Source organism: Ranitomeya variabilis, chromosome 6 (genome assembly GCF_051348905.1).
Source record: "Ranitomeya variabilis isolate aRanVar5 chromosome 6, aRanVar5.hap1, whole genome shotgun sequence".
Lineage (NCBI taxonomy): Eukaryota > Metazoa > Chordata > Amphibia > Anura > Dendrobatidae > Ranitomeya > Ranitomeya variabilis.
The window spans coordinates 15,414,779-15,442,516 of record NC_135237.1 but is presented as its reverse complement, the minus strand read 5'-3'; the positions used below and the strand labels follow the sequence as shown (position 1 = coordinate 15,442,516).

The 27,738-nt window shown below is 47.5% G+C and overlaps 1 protein-coding gene across 1 annotated transcript in view; it reads left to right on the top strand.

Annotated features, from left to right (window-relative positions):
- Nucleotides 1-27,738, top strand: part of SCAP (SREBF chaperone) — a 71,225-nt gene that overhangs the window by 28,687 nt on the left and 14,800 nt on the right. Inside the window, exons 2-21 of the mRNA XM_077267890.1 lie at nucleotides 3,718-3,932; nucleotides 10,034-10,157; nucleotides 12,308-12,465; nucleotides 12,791-13,011; nucleotides 13,105-13,210; nucleotides 13,289-13,461; nucleotides 14,061-14,187; nucleotides 14,312-14,424; nucleotides 14,509-14,603; nucleotides 15,423-15,521; nucleotides 18,056-18,268; nucleotides 18,339-18,784; nucleotides 18,892-19,083; nucleotides 19,238-19,439; nucleotides 19,513-19,628; nucleotides 22,027-22,654; nucleotides 24,483-24,568; nucleotides 24,642-24,724; nucleotides 24,873-25,039; nucleotides 25,273-25,353. Coding sequence (XP_077124005.1) covers nucleotides 3,811-3,932; nucleotides 10,034-10,157; nucleotides 12,308-12,465; nucleotides 12,791-13,011; nucleotides 13,105-13,210; nucleotides 13,289-13,461; nucleotides 14,061-14,187; nucleotides 14,312-14,424; nucleotides 14,509-14,603; nucleotides 15,423-15,521; nucleotides 18,056-18,268; nucleotides 18,339-18,784; nucleotides 18,892-19,083; nucleotides 19,238-19,439; nucleotides 19,513-19,628; nucleotides 22,027-22,654; nucleotides 24,483-24,568; nucleotides 24,642-24,724; nucleotides 24,873-25,039; nucleotides 25,273-25,353 — 3,552 coding nt within the window. The 5' untranslated portion in view covers nucleotides 3,718-3,810. The remainder of the gene's footprint in view (nucleotides 1-3,717; nucleotides 3,933-10,033; nucleotides 10,158-12,307; nucleotides 12,466-12,790; nucleotides 13,012-13,104; nucleotides 13,211-13,288; nucleotides 13,462-14,060; nucleotides 14,188-14,311; nucleotides 14,425-14,508; nucleotides 14,604-15,422; nucleotides 15,522-18,055; nucleotides 18,269-18,338; nucleotides 18,785-18,891; nucleotides 19,084-19,237; nucleotides 19,440-19,512; nucleotides 19,629-22,026; nucleotides 22,655-24,482; nucleotides 24,569-24,641; nucleotides 24,725-24,872; nucleotides 25,040-25,272; nucleotides 25,354-27,738) is intronic.

The following is a 27,738-nucleotide window of genomic DNA, read 5'->3' as shown; positions in this document are numbered from 1 at the left end:
ATTATACTCCAGAGCTGCACTCACTATTCTGCTGGTGCAGTCACTGTGTACATACATTACATTACTGATCCTGAGTTACATCCTGTATTATACTCCAGAGCTGCACTCACTATTCTGCTAGTGCAGTCACTGTGTACATACATTACTGATCCTGAGTTACATCTTGTATTATACCCCAGAGCTGCACTCACTATTCTGCTGGTGCAGTCACTGTGTACATACATTACATTACTGATCCTGAGTTACCTCCTGTATTATACCCCAGAGCTGCACTCACTATTCTGCTGGTGCAGTCACTGTGTACATACATTACATTACTGATCCTGAGTTACATCCTGTATTATACCCCAGAGCTGCACTCACTATTCTGCTGGTGCAGTCACTGTGTACATACATTACATTACTGATCCTGAGTTACATCCTGTATTATACCCCAGAGCTGCACTCACTATTCTGCTGGTGCAGTCACTGTGCATACATTACATTACTGATCCTGAGTTACTACATGTTGCAGCGCTGATGGTGTGTTACAGTGTGTCAGCCTGCTTGCTGTATCTGCACCCTCGGTGTGCCACCATTAGGGTACGTACCCATGATCCGGAGTAGCAGTGTTTTGGGTGCAGCTCACCTGCGCGGTGTCCAGAATGCTGCGTTCCAGGTTATGAGCGCAGTGGATTTCTGTGCATCTTTTGCCCCTTGTAACGCAGACACTCCCCCGCGGTGCGGGATTACGAGCCGCAGCGTGTCATCATGTCATTAGATGCTGTAAATCCGAACATTTCACTGCACACACTCGGATTTCCCTTGTGATTGGAGCGCAGTGTTTTGGGTGCAGTGATAATCCGCTGCTATATCCTGATCGCGGGTCATAGCCTTAGGATATCGTGTGATTTATATCACCACCTTCCGGGTGACTGCAGGCCCAGAGGACATGGCCCCGGAGGACGGTAGGGACAGGCAGGGGCCTATAGGTGCCCGTCCCCGGAGCTGTCGGCTGCCCGTCCCCGGAGCTGTCGGCTGCCCGTCCCCGGAGCTGTCGGCTGCCCGTCCCCGGAGCTGTCGGCTGCCCGTCCCCGGAGCTGTCGGCTGCCCGTCCCCGGAGCTGTCGGCTGCCCGTCCCCGGAGCTGTCGGCTGCCCGTCCCCGGAGCTGTCGGCTGCCCGTCCCCGGAGCTGTCGGCTGCCCGTCCCCGGAGCTGTCGGCTGCCCGTCCCCGGAGCTGTCGGCTGCCCGTCCCCGGAGCTGTCGGCTGCCCGTCCCCGGAGCTGTCGGCTGCCCGTCCCCGGAGCTGTCGGCTGCCCGTCCCCGGAGCTGTCGGCTGCCCGTCCCCGGAGCTGTCGGCTGCCCGTCCCCGGAGCTGTCGGCTGCCCGTCCCCGGAGCTGTCGGCTGCCCGTCCCCGGAGCTGTCGGCTGCCCGTCCCCGGAGCTGTCGGCTGCCCGTCCCCGGAGCTGTCGGCTGCCCGTCCCCGGAGCTGTCGGCTGCCCGTCCCCGGAGCTGTCGGCTGCCCGTCCCCGGAGCTGTCGGCTGCCCGTCCCCGGAGCTGTCGGCTGCCCGTCCCCGGAGCTGTCGGCTGCCCGTCCCCGGAGCTGTCGGCTGCCCGTCCCCGGAGCTGTCGGCTGCCCGTCCCCGGAGCTGTCGGCTGCCCGTCCCCGGAGCTGTCGGCTGCCCGTCCCCGGAGCTGTCGGCTGCCCGTCCCCGGAGCTGTCGGCTGCCCATCCAACATATCATCTCTCTCATTTACTTTCTGTACATTTTTCAGTTCTGGATTATGTATCCGCAGAACGTGGAGCAAATCATGAATATATACTGTGAGTAGTGCCGGCATTATTACTGCTCTGCAGTCGCCAAACGAGACCTCATAACCTCTTGTTTTGTTTTTTATACTGCACTAATACACCATGTTCCAAATTATTATGCAAATGACATTTTTCTCGGCTTTTCCTAAATGGTCGGTGCAAATGACAGTCAGTCTAATAAAAGTCATCACCCGTTAGATTATACATCAAATTTTATTGAAGAAACCTCCCAATGATAACAGTATAATCTCCAAAATGAATAAAAACCCCACAATGCACTGCTCCAAATTATTAGGCACAGTAGAATTTCTAAACATTTGATATAAAGAACTGAAAAGTCTCATTTGTGGAATTTGCAGCATTAGGAGGTCACATTCACTGAACAAAAAAGCTATTTAACGCCAGAACCTCCTAACAGGCCAAGTTACATGTAACATAGGAGCCTTCTTTGATGTCACCTTCACAATTCTTGCATCCATTGAACTTGTGAGTTTTTGGAGAGTTTCTGCTTGTATTTCTTCCCTCCCAGAGCTGCTGTTTTGATGTGAACGGCCTCCCACCCTCATAGATCTTTTGCTTGATGATCCTCCAAAGGTTCTCTGTAGGGTTGAGGTCAGGGGAAGATGGTGGCCACACCATGAGTTTATCTCCTTTTATGCCCATAGCAGCCAATGACTCAGAGGTTTCTTTGCAGCATGAGATGGGGCATTGTCAGCATGAAGATGATTTTGCTCCTGAAGGCACGTTTCTGCTTTTTATACCATGGAGGAAAGTTGTCAGTCAGAAACTCTATATACTTTGCAGAGGTCATTTTCACACCTTCAGGAACCTTAAAGGGCCTTACCAGCTGTTTCCCCATGATTCCGGCCCAAAACATGACTCCTCCACATCCTTGCTGACGTTACAGCCTTGTTGGGACATGGTGGCCATCCACCAACCATCCACTACTCCATCCATCTGGACCTTCCAGGGTTGCTCGACACTCATCAGTAAACAAGACTGTTTGGAAATTAGTCTTCATGTATGTCTGGGCCCGCTGCAACCGTTTCTGCTTGTGAACACTGTTTAGGGGTGGGCGAATAGTAGGTTTATGCACCACAGCAAGCCTTTGAAGGATCCTACACCTTGAGGATCGAAGGACTCCAGAGGCACCAGCAGCTTCAAATATCTGTTTGCTGCTTTGTAATGGTATTTTGGCAGCTGCTCTCTTAATCCGATGAATTTGCCTGGCAGAAATCTTCCTCATTATGCCTTTATCTGCATGAACTCTGTCTGTGCTCTGTTTCAGTCACAAATCTCTTCACAGTATGATGATCACCCTTAAGTTTTCAGGAAATATCTAATGTTTTCATCCCTTGACCAAGGAATTGCACTATTTTGATGCTTTTCAGCAGCAGAGAGATCCTTTTTATTTCCCATATTGCTTGAAACCTGTGACCTGCTTAATAATGTGGAACATCATTTTTAAGTAGTTTTCCTTTAATTAGAATCACCTGGAAAACTAATTATCACATGTGTTTAAGATTGATTTCAGTGATGCATTGAGCCCTGAGACACAAATCCATCCACGAGTTTATCTGAAAAACAAAACAATTAAATCTTTATGACACTTGAATCCAATTTGCATAATAATTTGGAACACAGTGTAAATATATACGTGGAAACCATCAGAAAGCAGGTCTGTTACTGATAGCTGATGGCTTATTTTTTTCAGCAGTTTTATTCCATTAGGTGTCCTGCTTGTTGGCCTTCTCTGGCTCATTGCTGCTCGCTGATAACCCTGCTTTGCTGACTGTTTCCAGTCGTAACACAATAGTTTTTTTGGAAGTGGTAATGGAGCAGATGTCAGTGCGCCCTGCAGAGCATGCTTTTGGTACTACTTCTGTGCATTGCTGATTGTGTTTTCTCTCCCGTCTCTCCAGGTCGCCGCTCATGTTTCTTGGAAGCCGCCCGTCCCCTGTGGAGTTGCCTGTCAGCAGCGTTTCGTGATGGGGCGCAGGTGACAGCATCTGAGGATGCCCTTCACTGACAAGCTGCGTGAGAAGATATCACAGGCCTTCTACCGCCACGGTCTGCTGTGCGCGTCCTACCCCATCCCCATCATCGTCTTCACTGCGCTCTGCATCGTCGCCTGTTGGTGAGTCCTGTTACCCCCAGTCTGGTGTTACGTGCAGGATATACAGGGATGTATTGTGTCCCTACGACAACACTTCTTGTCATGGTCTTTGTGTACCTCCTGCATTTCTGGCAGATCCCCCGTGCCGCTGCTGTCAGGGAGCTGTAATTTATACTGCTGCTGCATGACGCTGCAGAGCGGCTGCAACAACACTGTAAGACGAGACGCCGTCAAAGCAGGAGCCTCGTACATCCGATCCGTAAGAATTTATATAGGAAATAATGATGATAGAGGTCAGCGGCGCGTGTGATGTCACTCATGTACCGCCACATCACCCCTCCGCACTGGACGTGGTGGTCTTCCAGGATCAGGTGACCCCATGTACTGGAGGCGCCGCTGATCTCTATTACAGCTTTGTGTGTACAGAGGCGTATGGTGCAATATCGAAGGACTTCCCGTCAGTATATAATGACCCGGCTCAGAGATAGAGGATGGGACTGTGAGCTACGTCTGTATTACACCACATCAAGGCAAACCTAAGGAACGCTCCTGAAAGCCACGGCCCCCACTATAGGGCGCAAGGTGTAGACAGTGCAGCAGCCTGCGGGGTCCATAATGTGTGACCTGTCTGTAGGGGCACATGGCTGTCACCACCGCGTCACCAGTGTGCGAAAATAATGATCCCCAGACACAACGGCTGCTATTACTGTAAAAGGCGTCATATGTACAAGAATATAACTACTATAATACTGCCTCTATGTACAAGAATATAACTACTATAATACTGCTCCTATGTACAAGAATATAACTACTATAATACTGCCCCTATGTACAAGAATATAACTACTATAATACTGCCCCTATGTACAAGAATATTACTACTATAATACTGCTCCTATGTACAAGAATATAACTACTATAATACTGCCCCATGTACAAGAATATAACTACTATAATACTGCTCCTATGTACAAGAATATAACTACTATAATACTGCCCCTATGTACAAGAATATAACTACTATAATACTGCTCCTATGTACAAGAATATAACTACTATAATACGGCCCCTATGTACAAGAATATAACTACTATAATACTGCCCCTATGTACAAGAATATTACTACTATAATACTGCTCCTATGTACAAGAATATAACTACTATAATACTGCTCCTATGTACAAGAATATAACTACTATAATACTGCTCCTATGTACAAGAATATAACTACTATAATACTGCCCCTATGTACAAGAATATAACTACTATAATACTGCCCCTATGTACAAGAATATTACTACTATAATACTGCTCCTATGTACAAGAATATAACTACTATAATACTGCCCCTATGTACAAGAATATAACTACTATAATACTGCTCCTATGTACAAGAATATAACTACTATAATACTGCCCCTATGTACAAGAATATAACTACTATAATACTGCTCCTATGTACAAGAATATAACTACTATAATACGGCCCCTATGTACAAGAATATAACTACTATAATACTGCCCCTATGTACAAGAATATAACTACTATAATACTGCCCCTATATACAAGAATATAACTACTATAATACTGCCCTTATGTAGAAGAATATAACTACTATAATACTGCCCCTATGTACAAGAATATAACTACTATAATACTGCCCTTATGTACAAGAATATAACTACTATAATACTGCTCCTATGTACAAGAATATAACTACTATAATACTGCCCTTATGTACAAGAATATAACTACTATAATACTGCCCCTATGTACAAGAATATAACTACTATAATACTGCCTCCTATGTACAAGAATATAACTACTATAATACTGCTCCTATATACAAGAATATAACTACTATAATACTGCCCCTATATACAAGAATATAACTACTATAATACTGCCCTTATGTAGAAGAATATAACTACTATAATACTGCTCCTATGTACAAGAATATAACTACTATAATACTGCCCCCTATGTACAAGAATATAACTACTATAATACGGCCCCTATGTACAAGAATATAACTACTATAATACTGCTCCTATGTACAAGAATATAACTACTATAATATGGCCCCTATGTACAAGAATATAACTACTATAATACTGCCCCTATGTACAAGAATATAACTACTATAATACGGCCCCTATGTACAAGAATATAACTACTATAATACTGCTCCTATGTACAAGAATATAACTACTATAATACTGCTCCTATGTACAAGAATATAACTACTATAATACTGCTCCTATGTACAAGAATATAACTACTATAATACTGCTCCTATGTACAAGAATATAACTACTATAATACTGCCCCTATGTACAAGAATATAACTACTATAATACTGCTCCTATGTACAAGAATATAACTACTATAATACTGCTCCTATGTACAAGAATATAACTACTATAATACTGCCCCTATGTACAAGAATATAACTACTATAATACTGCTCCTATGTACAAGAATATAACTACTATAATACTGCCCTTATGTAGAAGAATATAACTACTATAATACTGCTCCTATGTACAAGAATATAACTACTATAATACTGCCCTTATGTACAAGAATATAACTACTATAATACTGCCCCTATGTACAAGAATATAACTACTATAATACTGCCTCCTATGTACAAGAATATAACTACTATAATACTGCTCCTATATACAAGAATATAACTACTATAATACTGCCCCTATATACAAGAATATAACTACTATAATACTGCCCTTATGTAGAAGAATATAACTACTATAATACTGCTCCTATGTACAAGAATATAACTACTATAATACTGCTCCTATGTACAAGAATATAACTACTATAATACGGCCCCTATGTACAAGAATATAACTACTATAATACTGCCCCTATGTACAAGAATATAACTACTATAATATGGCCCCTATGTACAAGAATATAACTACTATAATACTGCTCCTATGTACAAGAATATAACTACTATAATACTGCCCCCTATGTACAAGAATATAACTACTATAATACTGCCCCTATGTACAAGAATATAACTACTATAATACTGCTCCTATGTACAAGAATATAACTACTATAATACTGCCCCTATGTACAAGAATATAACTACTATAATATGGCCCCTATGTACAAGAATATAACTACTATAATACTGCCCCTATGTACAAGAATATAACTACTATAATACGGCCCCTATGTACAAGAATATAACTACTATAATACTGCTCCTATGTACAAGAATATAACTACTATAATACTGCCCCTATGTACAAGAATATAACTACTATAATACTGCCCCTATGTACAAGAATATAACTACTATAATACTGCTCCTATGTACAAGAATATAACTACTATAATACTGCTCCTATGTACAAGAATATAACTACTATAATACTGCCCCTATGTACAAGTATATAACTACTATAATACTGCTCCTATGTACAAGAATATAACTACTATAATACTGCTCCTATGTACAAGAATATAACTACTATAATACTGCCCACTATGTACAAGTATATAACTACTATAATACTGCCCCTATGTACAAGAATATAACTACTATAATACTGCTCCTATGTACAAGAATATAACTACTATAATACTGCCCCTATGTACAAGTATATAACTACTATAATACTGCTCCTATGTACAAGAATATAACTACTATAATACTGCTCCTATGTACAAGAATATAACTACTATAATACTGCTCCTATGTACAAGAATATAACTACTATAATACTGCTCCTATGTACAAGAATATAACTACTATAATACTGCTCCTATGTACAAGAATATAACTACTATAATACTGCTCCTATGTACAAGAATATAACTACTATAATACTGCCACTATGTACAAGTATATAACTACTATAATACTGCCCCTATGTATAAGAATATAACTACTATAATACTGCTCCTATGTACAAGAATATAACTACTATAATACTGCTCCTATGTACAAGAATATAACTACTATAATACTGCTCCTATGTACAAGAATATAACTACTATAATACTGCCCACTATGTACAAGTATATAACTACTATAATACTGCCCCTATGTACAAGAATATAACTACTATAATACTGCTCCTATGTACAAGAATATAACTACTATAATACTGCCCCTATGTACAAGTATATAACTACTATAATACTGCTCCTATGTACAAGAATATAACTACTATAATACTGCTCCTATGTACAAGAATATAACTACTATAATACTGCTCCTATGTACAAGAATATAACTACTATAATACTGCTCCTATGTACAAGAATATAACTACTATAATACTGCTCCTATGTACAAGAATATAACTACTATAATACTGCTCCTATGTACAAGAATATAACTACTATAATACTGCCACTATGTACAAGTATATAACTACTATAATACTGCCCCTATGTATAAGAATATAACTACTATAATACTGCTCCTATGTACAAGAATATAACTACTATAATACTGCCCCTATGTACAAGAATATAACTACTATAATACTGCTCCTATGTACAAGAATATAACTACTATAATACTGCTCCTATGTACAAGAATATAACTACTATAATACTGCCCCCTATGTACAAGAATATAACTACTATAATACTGCTCCTATGTACAAGAATATAACTACTATAATACTGCTCCTATGTACAAGAATATAACTACTATAATACTGCTCCTATGTACAAGAATATAACTACTATAATACTGCCCCCTATGTACAAGAATATAACTACTATAATACTGCCCACTATGTACAAGAATATAACTACCATAATACTGCTCCTATGTACAAGAGTATAACTACTATAATACTGCTCCTATGTACAAGAATATAACTACTATAATACTGCCCCTATGTACAAGAATATAACTACTATAATACTGCCACTATGTACAAGAATATAACTACAATAATACTGCCCCCTATGTACAAGAATATAACTACTATAATATGTAAGTCAGTTATATAGAATTGTCCTCTGTGCTGAGTATATATATGCTTCTATAATACTGCCCCTATGTACATTCTTCTGTAATGCTGCATATATTTAGTTTTTTGCTATCTTCCTCCTCTGTCATGTGATGGGTCGTATGGTGCCATTACATATTGTCTCGCAGTTTCGGCTCACAATAGTTTATGGTGGCGTCTTTAGGTGGAGATTTCACCTTTACTTCAGTTACTGACATTACCGGCTGGACCACTTCTGTGGGAGCCGGTTTCTAAGGTACAGACAGGACTATGGAGGGGATGATGCATTGCTTTGTGGAGCAGTGTGACGCAGGCTCCTATTTGCTCTCTTACAGGGTTAGTGTTGATTATTTTTGTCTGGTACCCTCTGTAACACTGTGGGGCGATGCTGCTGTATATGTGACCTGTGTGGTCACTGCTGCACCATTCTCTTCTACTGAAATTACGCAGAGTCCTGGTCCTAGGCCTGGGCAGCTGATTTAATTGGAGATAACATTAATTTTGGCCATTATATGCTTTTTCACCACTTTTCCCCTGTGCAGACTTTTCCCATAATTTTCAGTTGCCTCTGAGCTGGTGGGAGAAGAGTAGCTGCTATTATGCCTCCCATGCACGGTATATACAGACACTAGAAAACTGTAAAACAGATGAAATTCTAGCAGTACTGAGCAGTGTAGCTATGAATCCAGCTTTGGATGGGATTTAACACTTCTAAGCAATAACATGTATGCTATTATGTGCCAGTAATGAGTAGTGTAGCTGTGAATCCTCTAGTGGGGTGAGATAACAAACACTTAGAAAACTCCAATACAGAGGCTACTACACAGCAGTACTGAGCAGTGTAGCTGTGAATATATCTCTGATGTGAGATGAAACACCTTTTCTCCCTCCTTCCTTCACTTCTCTCCATGTAGCCTCCGATAGGCCACTGTGATGTGATCACTCATGTTTGTTACTGGACCCTTCTTGAATTTAATGAGTGTAGTTCACGGGGTCCAGCAGGGGAGGGCTGCGCCGTATGGGCCCCATCAGCTCAACTTTGGCGCAGTGACCAGAAGTGAATGCTGAGCCTTCATCTCATTAACTCTGTCACTGACTCTTCCTTCTCTCAGCTCTCCTCTCCTGAAGCTTCCATTACCCGGCACAGGCCCCGTGGAGTACATCACACCCGTGAAGGAGTACTCACCACCTCCAGCCGAACAGAGCCCAGATGACCGCAGCGAGCGCCCAGACTGGGTGAGCAGCGACTTCACCTTTCTACCAGTACAATTATCAATTTGCCATTCAGCGTCTAGTAAATCTGGGCGAAGTTCAGAGCCGGGTCCATATTGGTTTTCTTTCAAGGAGCAAGAAATGAAGAGTATGAGGACCCTTATATTAACCCCAGACGTGCCAATGAGTCGCAGTAGGGCTGCGGCCAAGTCAAATCTACCACCCTGTGCCCGAGCAGATCACAACAGGGAGCGACCTTGTCCTCCTTCCTGTTATCTGACCACGTGTGGTGTTATCTGCACCAGAAGGATCTGATCTCTGACCTTAGTACCAGGATAAGGATGAGCCTGCGACATCCCCCAAAATGCAGTGTGGCACCGAATCATTAGGAAACCTGCCGTGCACAATATATAGTATGTGTGTAATGTATGTATATATACCTCACTGCTGGAGTAGTATCTGAGAAGTGCCGTCATGATGTACATACATTACATTACATTACTGATCTGTATTATACCCCAGAGCTGCACTCACTATTCTGCTGGTGCAGTCACTGTGTACATACATTACATTACTGATCCTGAGTTACATCCTGTATTATACTCCAGAGCTGCACTCACTATTCTGCTGGTGCAGTCACTGTGTACATACATTACATTACTGATCCTGAGTTACATCCTGTATTATACCCCAGAGCTGCACTCACTATTCTGCTGGTGCAGTCATTGTGTACATACATTACATTACTGATCCTGAGTTATATCCTGTATTATACTCCAGAGCTGCACTCACTATTCTGCTGGTACAGTCACTGTGTACATACATTACATTACTGATCCTGAGTTACATCCTGTATTATACCCCAGAGCTGCACTCACTATTCTGCTGGTGCAGTCACTGTGTACATACATTACATTACTGATCCTGAGTTACCTCCTGTATTATTCTCCATAGCTGCACTCACTATTCTGCTGATGCAGTCACTGTGTACATACATTACATTACTGATCCTGAGTTACATCTTGTATTATACACCAGAGCTGCATTCACTATTCTGCTGGTGCAGTCACTGTGTACATACATTACATTACTGATCCTGAGTTACATCCTGTATTATACCCCAGAGCTGCACTCACTGTTCTGCTGGTACAGTCACTGTGTACAAACAGTACATTACTGATCCTGAATTACATCCTGTATTATACCCCAGAGCTGCACTCACTGTTCTGCTGGTACAGTCACTGTGTACATACATTACATTACTGATCCTGAGTTACCACCTGTATTATACCCCAGAGCTGCACTCACTATTCTGCTGGTGCAGTCACTGTGTATATACATTACATTACTGATCCTGAGTTACATCCTGTATTATACCCCAGAGCTGCACTCACTAATCTGCTGGTGCAGTCACTGTGTACATACAATACATTACTGATCCTGAGTTACCTCCTGTATTATACTCCAGAGCTGCACTCACTAATCTGCTGGTGCAGTCACTGTGTACATACAATACATTACTGATCCTGAGTTACCTCCTGTATTATACCCCAGAGCTGCACTCACTATTCTGCTGGTGCAGTCACTGTCTACATACAGTTGTGCTCAAAACTTTACATTCCCGAATTTTTGCTTTCTTGGCCTTTTTTCAGAGAATATGAATGATGACACCAAAACTTTTCCTCCTCTCATGGTTAGTGGTTGGGTGAAGCCATTTATTGTCAGACTTCTGTGTTTTCTCTTTGTAAACCATAATGACAACCCAAAACATCCAAATTACCCTGATGAAAAGTTCACATACCCCATTTCTTAATACCGTGTATCGCCCCGTCTAACATCAGTGACAGCTTGAAGTCTTTTGTGGTAGTTGTGGATCAGGTTCTTTATTTTCTCAGATGGTAAAGCTGCCCACTCTTCTTGGCAAAAAGCCTCCAGTTCCTGTAAATTTCTGGGCTGTGTAGCATGAACTGCGCGCTTGAGATCTCCCCAGAGTGGCTCAATGATATTGAGGTCAGGAGACTGAGATGGCCACTCCAGAACTTTCACTTTGTTCTGCTATAGCCGATGGCAGGTTGACTTGGCCTTGTGTTTTGGATCGTTGACATGGTGGAACATCCTAGTACGTCCCATGTGTAGCTTCTGGGCTGATGACACGTATGTTCTGGTCTCTGCAGTATCTCGGACGGCCTGTTGCATACATCCAGCAGGTTCTGGTGAAGGCGGTGGTTTCGCCGTGGGACAAGACCTTCCTGGCGGTGGACGTCTTCCGCTCTCCTCTGTCCCGGGTGTTCGGGTTGGTGGAGGAGATCAGGAATCATGTGCTCAGGGAGAGGTAAGTCTGAGAGCTGTATCTGGGGTTGGGGCAGATTTTGGTCGGGGGATGCTGCAGTTAGGATTCTGCTGATTGTCTTGGGTGACAGCATTTCTACCTACCTCACAAACAACATCTTGTCCTGTCACACAGCTGTCAGCTTGTTACAGTGTGTCGGTGCAGATCAGGTCCAGGAAATGAGGATTTTTGCTGCTCCTTTTGGTCAGGAGGGTTTTAGCCATGAATACACCTTTTCACTGACAGGAAGCGGTGATCTTGACGATGGGGAGTTTTATTCCTCTATTCACATTACTGGACTATTCGTTTTTTTTTTTCTTTCCCCCAGGAATATTGAGACAAGTCTGGAAGACGTCTGTCTGCAGGTGACCGACCTCCTGCCGGGACTGAAGAAGCTCCGAGAGAAACTTCCAGAACATGGCTGCCTCCTCCTGTCTCCGGGCAACTTCTGGCAGAACAACCGAGATCGATTTAACCAGGATCCCGACCTCATCCGGACCATCCAACAACATGAGCCCAAAACTCTGCAGACATCGGCCACCCTCCGCGGTAGGAGACCCCTGAGCAGCGGCAGGAGCGGCCTCCTCGGAGCCACCATGGTGATTTGTGTGGGTCATCCCCGTCCTCTTCTCTCTCCTGCAGATCTGCTGTTCGGGGTCCCAGGGAAGCAGAGCGGCGTCAGCCTGTACAATCGGAAGCGGATCGTGTCTTACACCATCACGCTGGCGCTGCGCAGATACGACGCAAGGTATAAGCGTGTGTCACAGAGTAACGAACCTGCCCCTGTGTATGGACGTCTCCGATCACATCTCTGTTATATCGGCAGGTTCCTGAGCAGCCTGAGAACCCGTCTGAGACAGTTGCACCCCAGCACCAACTGCACCACCCTGGGGCAGAACATCGTCCACGTCCACTTCAAGGAGGAGATCGGGATCGCGGAGCTCATTCCTCTGGTCACCACTTACTTCATCCTGTTCGCATACATCTACTTCTCCACCAGTACGTGCACGCTCACAGAGACGGGCTAGGGGGCCTCATTGACTGCTAGTAGAATCATCCATAGGTCTGCATAGGAGCTGCATACACAAAACAGCTGCACTATTATAAAGGGGTTGTTAAGACTTGATAAGTAAGTAAACTTACAAAGTGCTGATAAAAATGAGTAACTTTGTAATTTACCCGTTGTTAAAAATCCTCATTCCACATCTGTGTAAAGCATGTTGCCTAGGTTGTCAGCCACCTCTGCAGTCTTTCAGAGGTAGGCGGTTTCCTAGGCGACCTGCATGCACTCACAAGCTCTATCCTGGATCCCAGTGTCGGTGCGTTGCGCGCTTCCAATGCTGCAGAGACATAGGCTCCTCTACGTGCAGCGTGCGAGCGGGAGCATGACGTTGCTCTGAGCTCTCATTCTCCAGCAGCGCTCTGCTGCATCGGCAAGAAGGAATCCGCGAGGCTGAGGAGCTGCTGAAGAGCGCGGATGGGATCGCCCTTTAATCCACAGGATTTGCTCCACCTTAAGAATATTAGTAAAATGCAGCGAGGGTCTTCTGATCGTCATTATGTACATGATGTTATTTACTTGTTTTTACTTTTTAAAGGGAAGATCGACCTGGTGAAGTCGAAGTGGGGCTTGGCCCTGGCCGCGGTGGTGACCGTGCTGAGCTCGCTGCTGATGTCTGTGGGACTGTGCACCCTCTTTGGGCTGACGCCGACCCTCAATGGCGGGTATGTAGCTGTGTATGAGAGGACGGTGTGCGGATCCTGGACCATGGACCCTTCTTTCATTAGTTCAGGGTCCTGGACCCCCACATCTCGTCAGCTGTAGTCATCTCTTTGTCTCTTCCCTCAGGGAGATCTTCCCTTATCTGGTTGTGGTCATCGGATTAGAGAATGTTTTGGTGCTGACGAAATCTGTTGTGTCCACTCCGGTTGACCTTGAGGTGAAACTCCGCATAGCACAAGGTGAGTGACCTGCGGTTCCTGGTGGTTCTGGGACATGTACGGATTCCCCTCTGATCTATGTACTGGCTTCTCTGGCACGTTCAGGGTTAAGTAACGAGAGCTGGTCCATCATGAAGAACATGGCCACAGAGCTGGGGATCATCCTGATCGGATACTTCACTCTGGTTCCTGCCATTCAGGTGAGGTGTGATCAGTGATCGGTGGGGGGGATTCCCTCGTGTCTGTGCGCTCTGTTATCAGATCTACCCATGAAGGACATCTCTGCACTCAGTGAACCTTCAGGCGTGTCCAGGACATCCCATAGTGAGCGGCGCCCGCCGGGGCTACACAGCCTGCTATAGTTTAATAAAAGGTGTGAACAGGAAACAAAAACGGAAATGGTTTCTAGAACTGTGAATGCCGGGCTCTGGGAAGAATGGGCCGATCTCTGGGGCCGCGTGACCCCCAGAGACATAATTAGTGGTCAGAGATGAGCGAATCTGTTTGCAGGACCCTGGTCCAGTGGCCGGGTCAGTAGTCCATGGCTCCTGGATAAGAGCCCTGCAAATCACCTCCTACCTGTTGACATCCGCTGCACCTCTTTTGATCACCCGATGTGGCGCTACATCTTGTGTCGCTCTGCTACAATAACATTGCACCTGAAGAGCGGATGATGGGAGGAGGTTTACAGGGCTCCTGGCTGGGACCCATGGGCTACTGACCTGGCCGCTGGACCTGGCTCTGCAGATTTATACGCACGTAAAGTGGTCAACGTTCTCAGTTTTGACACAATTGGCCAATGGTGACTTTCTAGTCATTGGGAAATAGGGGTCGTCTGTAGGATGAGTGGTGACACTAGGTTTGTGCCCCTGACACCGATCTGTGAACGCGAGGGTCTTCTGTATATAGTGAAGGATTAGGAGGTGGAGGACGGGGATGTTCTCTTTACACTCGGGGCACGTCCTCGGCTCTGGCTGGGTGTTCCTCTTCTCATGTTCTTCTCATTTCTTCTCTCCCAGGAGTTTTGCCTCTTTGCTGTGGTTGGGTTGGTATCAGACTTCTTCCTGCAGATGTTCTTCTTCACCACCGTGTTATCCATCGACATCCGCAGAATGGAGGTACATCAGGGGTTTAGGAAAGAAGATGAGCACAGTGACTCCCTGTAAGACGTGTTACACTCCCTGCCTCCGCCGCTGTGGTCCGACCATCCTCGGCTGTGATCCGACATCCCTCCGCGATTGTGGTCCGACCATCCGCGGCTGTGATCCGACATTTCCCCTGCGGTTGTGATCCGACATCCCCCCCGTGGTTGTGGTCCGACATCCCCCCCGCGGTTGTGGTCCGACATCCCTCTCGTGGTTGTGGTCTGACATCCCCCCCGCGGTTGTGGTCCGACATCCCCCCCGCGGTTGTGGTCCGACATCCCCCCCGCGGTTGTGGTCCGACATCCCCCCCTCGGTTGTGGTCCGACATCCCCCCCGCGGTTGTGGTCCGACATCCCCCCGCGGTTGTGGTCCGGCATCCCCCCGCGGTTGTGGTCCGGCATCCCCCCGCGGTTGTGGTCCGGCATCCCCCCGCGGTTGTGGTCCGGCATCCCCCCGCGGTTGTGGTCCGGCATCCCCCCGCGGTTGTGGTCCGGCATCCCCCCACGGTTGTGGTCCGGCATCCCCCCGCGGTTGTGGTCCGGCATCCCCCCATGATTGTGGTCCGACATCCCCCCGCGATTGGGGTCCGACATCCCCCCGCGGTTGTGGTCCGACATCCCCCGCGGTTGTTGTCTGACATCCCCCTCGGCTGTGGTCCGACCCTCCTCGTCTGCGGTCCAACCCTCCGCGGCTGTGGTCCGACATCCCCCCGCGATTGTGGTCCGACATCCCCCCGCGGTTGTGGTCCGGCATCCCCCCGCGGTTGTGGTCCGGCATCCCCCCATGATTGTGGTCCGACATCCCCCCGCGATTGGGGTCCGACATCCCCCCGCGGTTGTGGTCCGACATCCCCCCGCGGTTGTGGTCCGACATCCCCCGCGGTTGTTGTCTGACATCCCCCTCGGCTGTGGTCCGACCCTCCTCGTCTGCGGTCCAACCCTCCGCGGCTGTGGTCCGACATCCCCCCGCGGTTGTGGTCCGGCATCCCCCCGCGGTTGTGGTCCGGCATCCCCCCGCGGTTGTGGTCCGGCATCCCCCCATGATTGTGGTCCGACATCCCCCCGCGATTGGGGTCCGACATCCCCCCGCGGTTGTGGTCCGACATCCCCCGCGGTTGTTGTCTGACATCCCCCTCGGCTGTGGTCCGACCCTCCTCGTCTGCGGTCCAACCCTCCGCGGCTGTGGTCCGACATCCCCCCGCGGTTGTGGTCCGACATCCCCCGCGGTTGTTGTCTGACATCCCCCTCGGCTGTGGTCCGACCCTCCTCGTCTGCGGTCCAACCCTCCGCGGCTGTGGTCCGACATCCCCCCGCGATTGTGGTCCGACATCCCCCCGCGGTTGTGGTCCGACATCCCCCGCGGTTGTTGTCTGACATCCCCCTCGGCTGTGGTCCGACCCTCCTCGTCTGCGGTCCAACCCTCCGCGGCTGTGGTCCGACATCCCCCCCGCGATTGTGGTCCGACATCCCCCCGCGGTTGTGGTCCGACATCCCCCGCGGTTGTTGTCTGACATCCCCCTCGGCTGTGGTCCGACCCTCCGTGGCTGTGGTCCGGCTCTGTAGCTGTTTGCACTGCTATTAACCTGCTGACATATTTGCATGCACAATAATAGGAAGCCATGGATGGCGTCAGTGTGCCCTGAAGTGAGGGAGAATGTGTGCAGCAATGGTGGGAATTCTAGTAGCTGTAAAGATCTCCCCAAACGTATATGTAGATCCCAAGGAATGTCTAGTGAGCCTCTTGCCTGGTACATTCCGGGGATCGTCTTATGCATTTTCTTGGAAGCAGAAATCATCAGGGCCATCACAGACCTAATCAGAGCAAACCAGATAAGGCGGAGACCTTGAGGATCCTCCCCGGCGTGTGGATGCACGTGTGCTTGTATTCTTGCTGCGGGAGATGAAACCAAGCAGGGCCGTGATCACTTCAGGATGTGTGGATTTAGTGTGAGCCCATGGGGACAGAGATAAGAAGCGTGCAGGCGTAAGATGTGCCACATTTATGAAGAGATAGGTGCCTTTTATTAAACATGACGCATTGTATGCAGCCGCCGCCGCACCACAAGCGGAAACTCGAGACCGCCATGAGCTAGAGATGTCTGCTATAATGTAAGCAGTTGTAGTAAACCCGTCAGGACGTGGCGGCCCCTGTCCGTCCACCTAAGCACAATGCAGCCAGAAAAAAGCTGTAAAATGTCCACAATTCTGCTCAGGTTTGGTCTGTGTAAAGCTATTCAGCTTTATGTCCCAATGTTGGTGCCTGCCCCTTCATATACCCCCCATAATCCATAAGGCCTTCTGGGGCCTCCATCCATCAGTCCAGCAACGAGTATTGAGTTCTCCTGCAGCGCCACCACATGAAGAGTTAGGTATTGCACATTGTCTCTGCCATCCATGTACTGTTCATGTGATTAATGGGCACGCTGGGGTCAGGTGCTACTTGTAGCAGCTCTCTCATCTGGTGCCCACCTGATGGAAGATGTCTCACAATCGCTCCTTTACCTGCAGCTCGCGGACCTGAACAAGAGGATGCCAGCCGAGGCCTGCATGCCGCCATCCAAGCCTTTGTCACGTGCTCCGAAATACGAGCGTCAGCAAGCCCTGCGCCCCAACACCCCTCACACCATCACCCTGCAGCCCCTGCGAAACCTGCGCCTGCCCAAAAGACTGCGGCTGATCTACTTTTTTGCCAGGACACGACTGGCCCAGAGGATCATCATGGTAAGTGCCGGCTGACGACCGCTGCCCGGCTGTAGAAATGGCCGTTGTATAACACGTCTCGTCTCTACAGGCAGGGACTGTGGTGTGGATCGGGATCCTGCTGTACACCGACCCTGCCGGCCTCCATACCTACCTGACCACCGTACAGGTGACGGAGCAGAGCCCTCTGGGGGGCGCTGTGGTGCCGCCCATTCCTGTGCCCGTTATGCCAGCTTCTGACCCGCAGAGCTCCCTCTCTATCCTCCCCACTGGCTCCTCTCAGCTCCTGGAGAATCAGTCTCAACGAGACCACAATGGAGTGATGGAGACCCTCAGAGGGGCCTTAGAGGGAAATTCCAGAGGCAGCTGGGCAGAGAGGCAGCGGAAGGACCAAAGCAAAGTTGGACCAGACCTTAAGGAGGACCGAGCCCACACTGAGGTCACTTGGGGCCCTGAAGATGAAGAAACATGGCGAAAACTCTCCTTCCGACACTGGCCAACGCTCTTCAGCTACTATAACCTCACCCTGGCAAAGAGGTAGGAAGCTAGGTAGTATGTTAACCCTTTCCTCACTGTACTCATGGGGGTGCCTATCATTTGATTTGTGCGCACTGCTTGACCTTGTCGCAATGTGTCGGCCGTAGGTACATCAGCATATTGCCCATGATCCCCATCACCCTGTATCTCACCCCGGTGGAGGTGTCTGAGGCGCGGCATCCTCAGGAGGTCCAGCACTCGCAGATATTTCAGCAGCAGAGGGATGAACGTTCGGAGGAAATCAAAGCGGCTCCTTCTGGGCCAAAAACCCAGGGATCTGTGGACGTCACCCTGTACAAGTAAGACTAGAAAGATGGCGGCCTGCTCCCAATTCCTCCTTACCTACCCCGATGGTCGGCTCTCGTCCCATGCCACCATCTTCCATGCCCTGCTTTCTCGCCTCCTTGACTCTTCCCGTCGTCCCAGATGTAAATCCGTCTTTTCTCTCCTCAGAGTCGGAGCTTTGGGTTTAGCGTCTGGCATTCTGTTGGTTTTGCTCCTCTTCTGTCTTTACCGACTGCTGTGCCCTAAAAACTACGGGCAGAACGGTCTGTCTCACAGCCGCCGGAAGAAAGGGGACCTGCCCTGTGACGACTACGGGTATTCGCCCCCCGAAACCGAGATTGTGCCGCTTGTCCTGAGAGGTCATCTCATGGTTCGTGGCCCAACTTCATCAGGTATCTGTATTCGCTGTGCTATCATCCTCATCCTCTCGCGCTGTCTCGCAGGACATCGAGTGTCTCGCCAGTGATGGGATGCTGTTAGTGAGCTGCTGCCTGGCCGGTCAGATCCGAGTGTGGGACGCTCAGACGGGAGACTGCCTTACCGTGATTCCCAAGCAAGGGTAAGAGGAGAATCGCACTGTACGAATGATATGAGTAGAGGCAAAAGGTGCGCCACAAACATGGAGCCCTCGATGGGGCACAGGAATATTGGGGTGATGGGGACCTGCTGCCGCTTATACAGTGAAGGAAATAAATATTGGATCCCTTGCTGATTTTGTAAGTTTGCCCACTGACAAAGACATGAACAGTCTATAATTTTAAGGGTAGGTTAATTTTAACATTGAGAGATTTAATATTTGGTGGTAAAACCCTTGTTGGCTAGCACAGCAGTCAGACATTTTTGTAGTTGATGATGAGGTTTGTGCACATGTCGGGAGGAATTTTGCTCCACTCCTCTTTGCAGATCATCTCTAAATCATTAGATTTTGAGGCTGCCACTCGGCAACTCGGAGCTTCAACTCCCTCCATAAGTTTTCTATGGGATGAAGGTCTGGAGACTGGCTAGGCCACTCCATGACTTTAATGTGCTTCTTTTTGAGCCACTCCTTTGTTGCCTTTGCTGTATGTTTTGGGTCATTTTGTTGCTGGAAGACCCAGCCACGACCCATTTTTAATGTTCTGGTGAAGGGAAGGTGGTTGTCACTCAGGATTTTACGGTACATGGCTCCATCCATTCTCCCATTGATGCGGTGAAGTAGTCCTGTGCCCTTAGCAGAGAAACACCCCCAAATCATAATGTTTCCACCTCCATGCTTGACAGTGGGAACGGTGTTCTTTGGGTCATAGGCAGCATTTCTCTTCCTCCAAACATGGTGAGTTGAGTTGATGCCAAAGACCTCAATTTTTGTCTCATCTGACCACAGCACCTTCTCCCGATCACTCACAGAATCATCCAGGTGGTCATTGGCAAACTTCAGACAGGCCTGTACATGTGCCTTCTTGAGCAGGGGGACCTTGCGGGCACTGCAGGACGTTAAACCTTTACGGCGCAATGTGTTACCAATGGTTTCTTGGTGTCTGTGGTCCCAGTTGCCTTGAGATCATTAACATGTTCCCCCCGTGTATTTTTAGGCTGATCTCTCACCTTCCTCATGATCAAGGATGCCCCACGAGGTGAGATTTTGCATGGTGCCCCAGATCGATGTCGATTGACAGTCATTTTGTATTTCTTCCATTTTCTAACTATTGCACCAACAGTTGTCTCCTTCTCACCCAGCATCTTACTTATGGTTTTGTAGCCCATTCCAGCTTTGTGCAGGTCTATGATCTATGTCCCTGACATCCTTATAAAGCTCTTTGGTCTTGCCCATGCTGTAGAGGTTAGAGTCTGACTGATAATGGAGTCTGTGGACAGGAGTCTTTTATATAGGTGACTATGTAAGACATCTGTCTATAATGCAGGTAACCAGGTGATTAGGAGTCTAACTCGTCTGTAGGAGCCAGAACTCTTAATGGTTGGTAGGGGATCAAATACTTATTTCTCACTGCAAAATGCAAAAACATTTATACATTTATACAATGTGATTTTCTGGATTGTATTTTTGATATTCTATCTCTCAATGTTAAAATTAACCTACCCTTAAAATTATAGATTGTTCATGTCTTGGTCAGTGGGCAATCGTACAAAATCAGCAAGGGATCAAATACTTATTTCCTTCACTGTACACTTAGGTGCTTCCATCATCAAAGGAGCCTTAATCCTCAAACTCCATATTATTACGAGTACAAAGTCGCGTTCCCCGGTGGACACTCGCTAAGCCAGAGATATAAGCTGCTCTGATGAAGCATTTTTTGAACTCCTCTGTAATAATGGGTGTACACGTCCTCTGTTTTGGGTTCCTATATCAATTGTAATAAGATGGATCATTCACCTGTGGAAGGAGTTTTTACTCCACAAGGACATTGTGCCCGTAGGAGTTGTCATAGGGACAGGCAATTAATTATGTGATTTTAGCAATTTTTTTTTTATCATTAACAATATACCTCCTGGATTATACTATTTTCCTTAATATAGAAAATTAACCCTAACTTTGCACTAATATCTATAATTTATCTCTTATCTTGAGACCTATATGTTCTCCCACCTGCCTAGCAGAGGCGCTACTAACGAAAAGCAGGGATAGCCCCCATTGAGACAGGGCGCGCCCCCATTGAGACAGGGCGCCAAACGATCGTTTTCTTTAGGGTGCCAACCTCCACAGCCAGGCGGTGGTCAGCTTGGGTTAGACCAGGGACCCTTTATTGTATTGGTCTGTGTGTTTTATATAATCATTGTTTAGCCGGATCGTCCTAACACACTGTCAGGATTCAACACTGGGTGGCGGGTTTATAAGAAATGAAGAAATACTTTTTAGAGATTATATGTAGAAGTAATGCGGCCATTATGGCAGCGCATTGGCACATTTCCGTCTGGGTGTTATGTGGCCGTTGACCGTGTCTGCCTTTCCTCCCGTCCAGGCTGCGCAGGGAGAGCAGTGGGCTCTTCGAGTATCAGGACACGTGGGAGCAATTCCCCGAATATAAATACCCTGTGGACTCCTTGGAAAATGGTTACTTGAAGAGGAGACAGCCGCCCTCCCTGCCTCCGCTCTTCTACGACCAACCCGATCTTTCCAGTCTGATCGATACGAACTTCTGCGAGCAGGTGAAGCCGGAGGAGGCCGAGAGCGGCCCGGGACTGGTGAAGCCGGAGGAGGCCGAGAGCGGCCCGGGACTGGTGAAGCCGGAGGAGGCCGAGAGCAGCCCGGGACTGGTGAAGCTGCAATCCAGCGGGTACGACTTCAGCAGTCTGGTGCAGCGGGTCTACGAGGAGCACGGAGCCTCCTGCAGTTTTCCTCCTGTCTTCTCCCCGGCCCCCTATGGACAGTGCCAGCTGACACCAGGCGGGCGCAACCGATCACCCGGGAGCCGGTCCGATGGCGGCTGTGCTTCTGTGAGGAGAAAGAGCTCTGCAGAAGAGCTGGCGCTCTGTAACGGCACATCCTCACCTGTTTCCGGATGGGGTGAAGATTTCGACAGTTCGGTGTGGAGTTTGGGACTACAAGGAAACCTCATTGTTGCTGGGAGGAGTAACGGAAAGCTCGAGGTATACAGAAATGAATGGTTTATAGCTCAGTTTATGGTGATTGACTGCACCCAGTGGAGGTTGACTGCCCCCTGGTTGTGTCTGGCAGAGGTTGGCGAGCCCCTCACTGTGCCCAGCAGAGGTTTATTTGCCCCCCTGGTTGTGCCTGGCAGAGGTTGGTGAGCCCCTCGCCGTGCCCAGCAGAGGTTGGCGGCCCCCTGGAGGAGGTTGTCGGCCCCCAGGTTGTGCCCAGCAGAGATTGGCGGCCCCCTGGAGGAGGTTGGCGGCCCCCTGGTTGTGCCCAGCAAAGGTTGGCGGCCCCCTGGAGGAGGTTGGCGGCCCCCTGGATGTGCCTGGCGGAGGTTGGCGGCCCCCAGGAGGAGGTTCACTGGCTCCTGGTTGTGCCTGGCGGAGGTTGGCAGGCCCCTCTCTGCGCCCAGGAAGGTTTGTGGCTGTATGGAGACTGAGTTACACGCGACATTGCACCATAGTTTAAGCTGGGAATATCGTCGTGTTGCTGCAACCGTGAAGCACAAGGTACTAAAAAAAATCCAAATAGCAGCAGACCACATGCATCGACATTGTGGTGCACAAATAGCTTCGTCACAAAGGAAAAGAACAGTATTTATAGCGCCCCATACTGGAGGTGCCAATCCTAGATATTAACACATTCATGACACACCATAAAGCCAATCCAGAATCTTCTCAGAAAGGAGAGGACCGACATTGGCTGACCGCTGTTTTGGGTTCTTGCGCCTCATCAGTGCAAAGGAGGAGACTAGTTGTTTGGGGGAGACTCTTTAATGACCTGTGACGTAATTTTCATCCCAGCTCTGCTCCAGACCAAGCAGTTGCGGCTGTAGCTTGCTCCAATCGCTGCTGTTTAACCATTTAAGTGCCACTATCAATCCCAGACCACGGGATTTAAAGGCCACGACTGAAGGCGCCCATGGCTGCAGCTTCACACACTGTATACGGCATCACTGGGAACTGCGTTGTTTTCCCTGTTATATCACACATTATATGGTTAGATGAACATTGTCATTCCACAACTGGTCCCATAAAGCAGAGGTGTCAAACTGCATTCCTCGAGGGCCGCCAACAGGTCATGTTTTCAGGATTTCCTTGTATTGCACAGGTGATAATTTAATCACCTGCACAGAATGATTCCAGCACCTTGTGGAATGCTAAGGAAATCTTGAAAACACGACCTGTTGGCGGCCCTCGAGGAATGCAGTTTGACACCTCTGCCATAAAGAACAAGCCGCACATGGCGGTGGGGACGGGCAAGTGAAATAGCTGTGGCTCCTAGAAGAAAGGGAGGGAGAGAAAGAAAGTGAAAAAATGGAAAATCGCCAGACGATGAGCGGGTGGGAGCGGGGGCTTCACCAAGCTTTTCTAGCAATAAATGTGAAATGGGTGAATTATCTCGCCGTGTTCATGGAAAGTATCGCCTAGAATATCATCACTTTTATCAAAACCGACCCAACTGCATCTCACCAGTAACTGGGGCACCTCACTGGTCTCGCAGCTTGCGTAGCCTTGCTTTAAAGGGTTAATATTGACTTCTAGGATTGGTGGCACTGCAGACCCCGTTCTCTGCCTCTGAAGACCCCGGCCTATAAGTCTTCCTACGTCCACTTCTTCTAGCGTTCGTCCAGTGCAGACAACTTGCCACCGGTCCCATAGATGGGTAATAACTTGCTTTCACCAGATAACCCCTCTAAGGAAAAATCTGGTGTGATGTGGTCGACGCCGTGGCCCCGTGTAGCCCCTCGTCGGAGTCTCTCCGTCCATTATTCATGTGCTGGATGCTTTACATCAGCTCCATTGTTTCTTCGCCCTGTAGGTCTGGGACGCCACCGAGGGGGTCCTCCGCTGCAGTAACGGCGATGGTCAGAGTGGGATCACGGCACTGGTTTTCCTGAATCACAGGTATGTCCTTGCTCCCGGCACCACGCGTGCAGATTACCGGACGGTAATAATGACGGGCGTTTCCATCTTGCAGGATCGTTGCCGCTCGGCTCAATGGCTCCTTGGATTTTTTCTGTCTGGATTTGCGGAAGTCGTCCAGCCCGTTACAGTTCAGAGGTGAGTGGCCTCCTGTCCGACCCTGCGGTCTTGGCCCGACGCTTCTGTCCGTGCTTTCCTTTACTCATCAGTCTATTTCCTCTCCGTTCACTCCTGGAGTAAATATTCTGGGGCTCCATCTTGTACTGACGAGGTTCTCGTTCCTCAGGAGCGGCCGCCCGCAGCACCGTCCCCAGCTCTCCACTCTACTCCAACGACGACATCATCCGCTGTCACCTGACTCACACTGTGTCATGTGCCCACCAGAAGCCAATCACAGTGTTGAAGGCCGCGGCCGGGCGGCTCGTGACCGGCAGCCAGGACCACACTCTGAGAGTGAGTCAGAGCCACCAATATTCTGTGACGTGAATGATTTCTAGTCCAGTTCTTTACGGTTTTCAAGATCTCTGTCGTCAGTGACTGGGAAAATGAAAGTCTCTACATAAAGTAGGATCTCTGATGGCTGCATGAACATCGTGATAATCCTGCCCAGGGCTGTGTAGGTCCTGCTAGCATCCTCCGGGACTGTGGTGTGCGGTGATATGTAACGGGGTCTCGTCTGTCTGTAGGTGTACCGTCTGGAGGACGCTTGCTGCTTGTTCACACTGCAGGGTCACTCAGGAGGAATAACGGCCATTTATGTAGATCAGGTGAGTGCCTGCACTTGGCCCCTTTGGGACCTCATAGAATCCTAGAATGTTAGAGTTGGAAGGGATCCCCAGGGAACTGAAGGTAAACGACACCAAGCTAGGAGGGACAGCTATCACTAGAGAAGACAGAGAAAGAATTCAGAAGGATCTAGAGAAGCTTGAGCAATGGGCAGCGACTAATAGAATGCAAGAACGCAAGATTCTACATCTGGGCAAGAAAAAGGAAAATTACATCTAGAATGTTAAGAGTTGGAAGGGACCTCCAGGGTCATCTGGTCCAACCCCCCGCTAAATGCAGGAGTTACTAATCCATCTCAGAAAGATGTCTGTCCAGTCTCTGTGTGAAGGCTTCAATTGAAGGAGAACTCACCACCTCTCGTGGCCGCTGTTCCACTCACTGATCACCTTCACTGTCAAAATATTACATCTGTAGCTTCTCCATTTCAGTTTCATCCCATTACTTCTTGTGTTTCTATATGAAAATGAGAATAATGATGATCCCTCTACACTGTGACATCCTGTAGACAGCTGTTAAGTCTCCTTAGCCTTCTTTTTCAATGTCTTTTTTTAAAATGTGCCCAGAACTGGACACAGTATTCCAGATGAGGCCTGACCAAGGAGGAGAAGAGGGGGATCATTGCATTGATCTAGACTCTATGCTTCTCTTAATACATCCTATAACTGTGTTTGCCTTTTTTGCTGCTTCATCACACTGTTGACTCCAGTGCCGTCTGTGATTTATTAGTATATCCAAGTTTTTTTCACACGTTCCTTTATCTAAATCATTGATAAAGATGTTGAACAACACCGGGCCCAGTACAGAGCTCCCATCTACAGAATGGGAGGAATAGAACTAAGCAACAGCACGTGTGAAAAAAACCTTGTGTATACTAATAGATCACAGACCGCACATGAGTTCTAGAATGAATTAAGAGAAGTATAGAGTCTAAGTCACGTAAAGTAATTACTCCCCTCTACTCCTTGGTCAGGCCTCGTCTGGAATAACTGTGTCCAGTTCTGGGCACCACATTATAAAAAATGTGAAAAACTGGAGCAAGTTCAGAGGAAAGCAACCAGGAATGGTGAGTGGACTGCAAAGTATGTCGTAAGAGGAATGGTTAAAGCAACTGGGAATGTTTAGCTTGAAAAAAAAAGAAGGCTAAGAGGAGACTTAATAGCCGTCTACAAATATCTGAAGAGTCGTCACAGTGTAGAGGGATCATCATTATTCTGAACTCGAGAAGTAATGGAATGAAACTGAAAGGGAGAAGATACAGATTAGACATTTTGATAGTTAGGGTGATCAAAGAGTGGAACAGGCGGCCACGAGAGGTGGTGAGTTCTCCTTCAATGGAAGTCTTCACACAGAGGCTGGACAGACATATGTCTGAGATGGTCTAGTGACTCCTGCATTGAGAAGACCCTGGAGTTCCCAAAACAGAAAAGAAAAAAAGAACCACTCTGAAAAACTGCACACCACAATATGTAATTGAACATATAAAAAGGCAAACTTTTATTGATGTACCAATAAAAACATTTAAAACCAGTGAAATACAAGGATCCCCATAATAATCCCTAAAGGTAACAGTAGCCAAAATAGGGGCACGTGTCCTTACAATACACAAATAATAGATCACATAAAATGAAGAGCCAATATCATAATAAGGAGACAGGATACAATGCAAAATTGCCCTATATAGTTTAGCCTCTTAGCTACCCACTAACCTCCAGGGTAAGGAGAAAAAATATATTGCCCATAGAAGTCAGGGTAAGAAGAAAGCCCTGTCCAAAAAGGCTGGGTGACCAGTATGATAAAGTACAGTCGGTACCTGTATGCCAGCAAAACTGGCTGACCGCTTGTGTGGAACAGTGTCATAAAGCCCAAATACATATAGAATATATGCGGATGTGCTTGGTGTCCTACATACCGTACACCAATAGTGTGTGTGAAGGTCCCAGGTCCAGCCATAAAGATGGTACAAGGCAAATAGAACAATACTGCCAGAAGGACAGAGTAACAAGAGGCAGGGATAAGTATGGGGAAAAGACCCCACGCGTATCGCCGTTACAAGGACGGCTTCGTCAGGGGAAGAGTGCTGAACAAGCAGTCAATATGAGTTTAAATACCTTATGGTCAGATCCGAAAATGAGCGAGACACGCTGGAAGCCGGAACCGGAAGTGACGCACTAACAGGGCGGAAAAATGTGCATAGGCAGACGTCTCTGCCAATACTGCACAATGCGCAAGCGCCCGAATCCTCCAGCGCAGCTCATTGTGCATGAGATGCCGGGCAAACAAAGTCCATGACAATATCCAAGAAAAACTCACCCACAGACAAAAAATATAAAACGGACGCGATAAATGGGACAAAGAGGCAACAATCA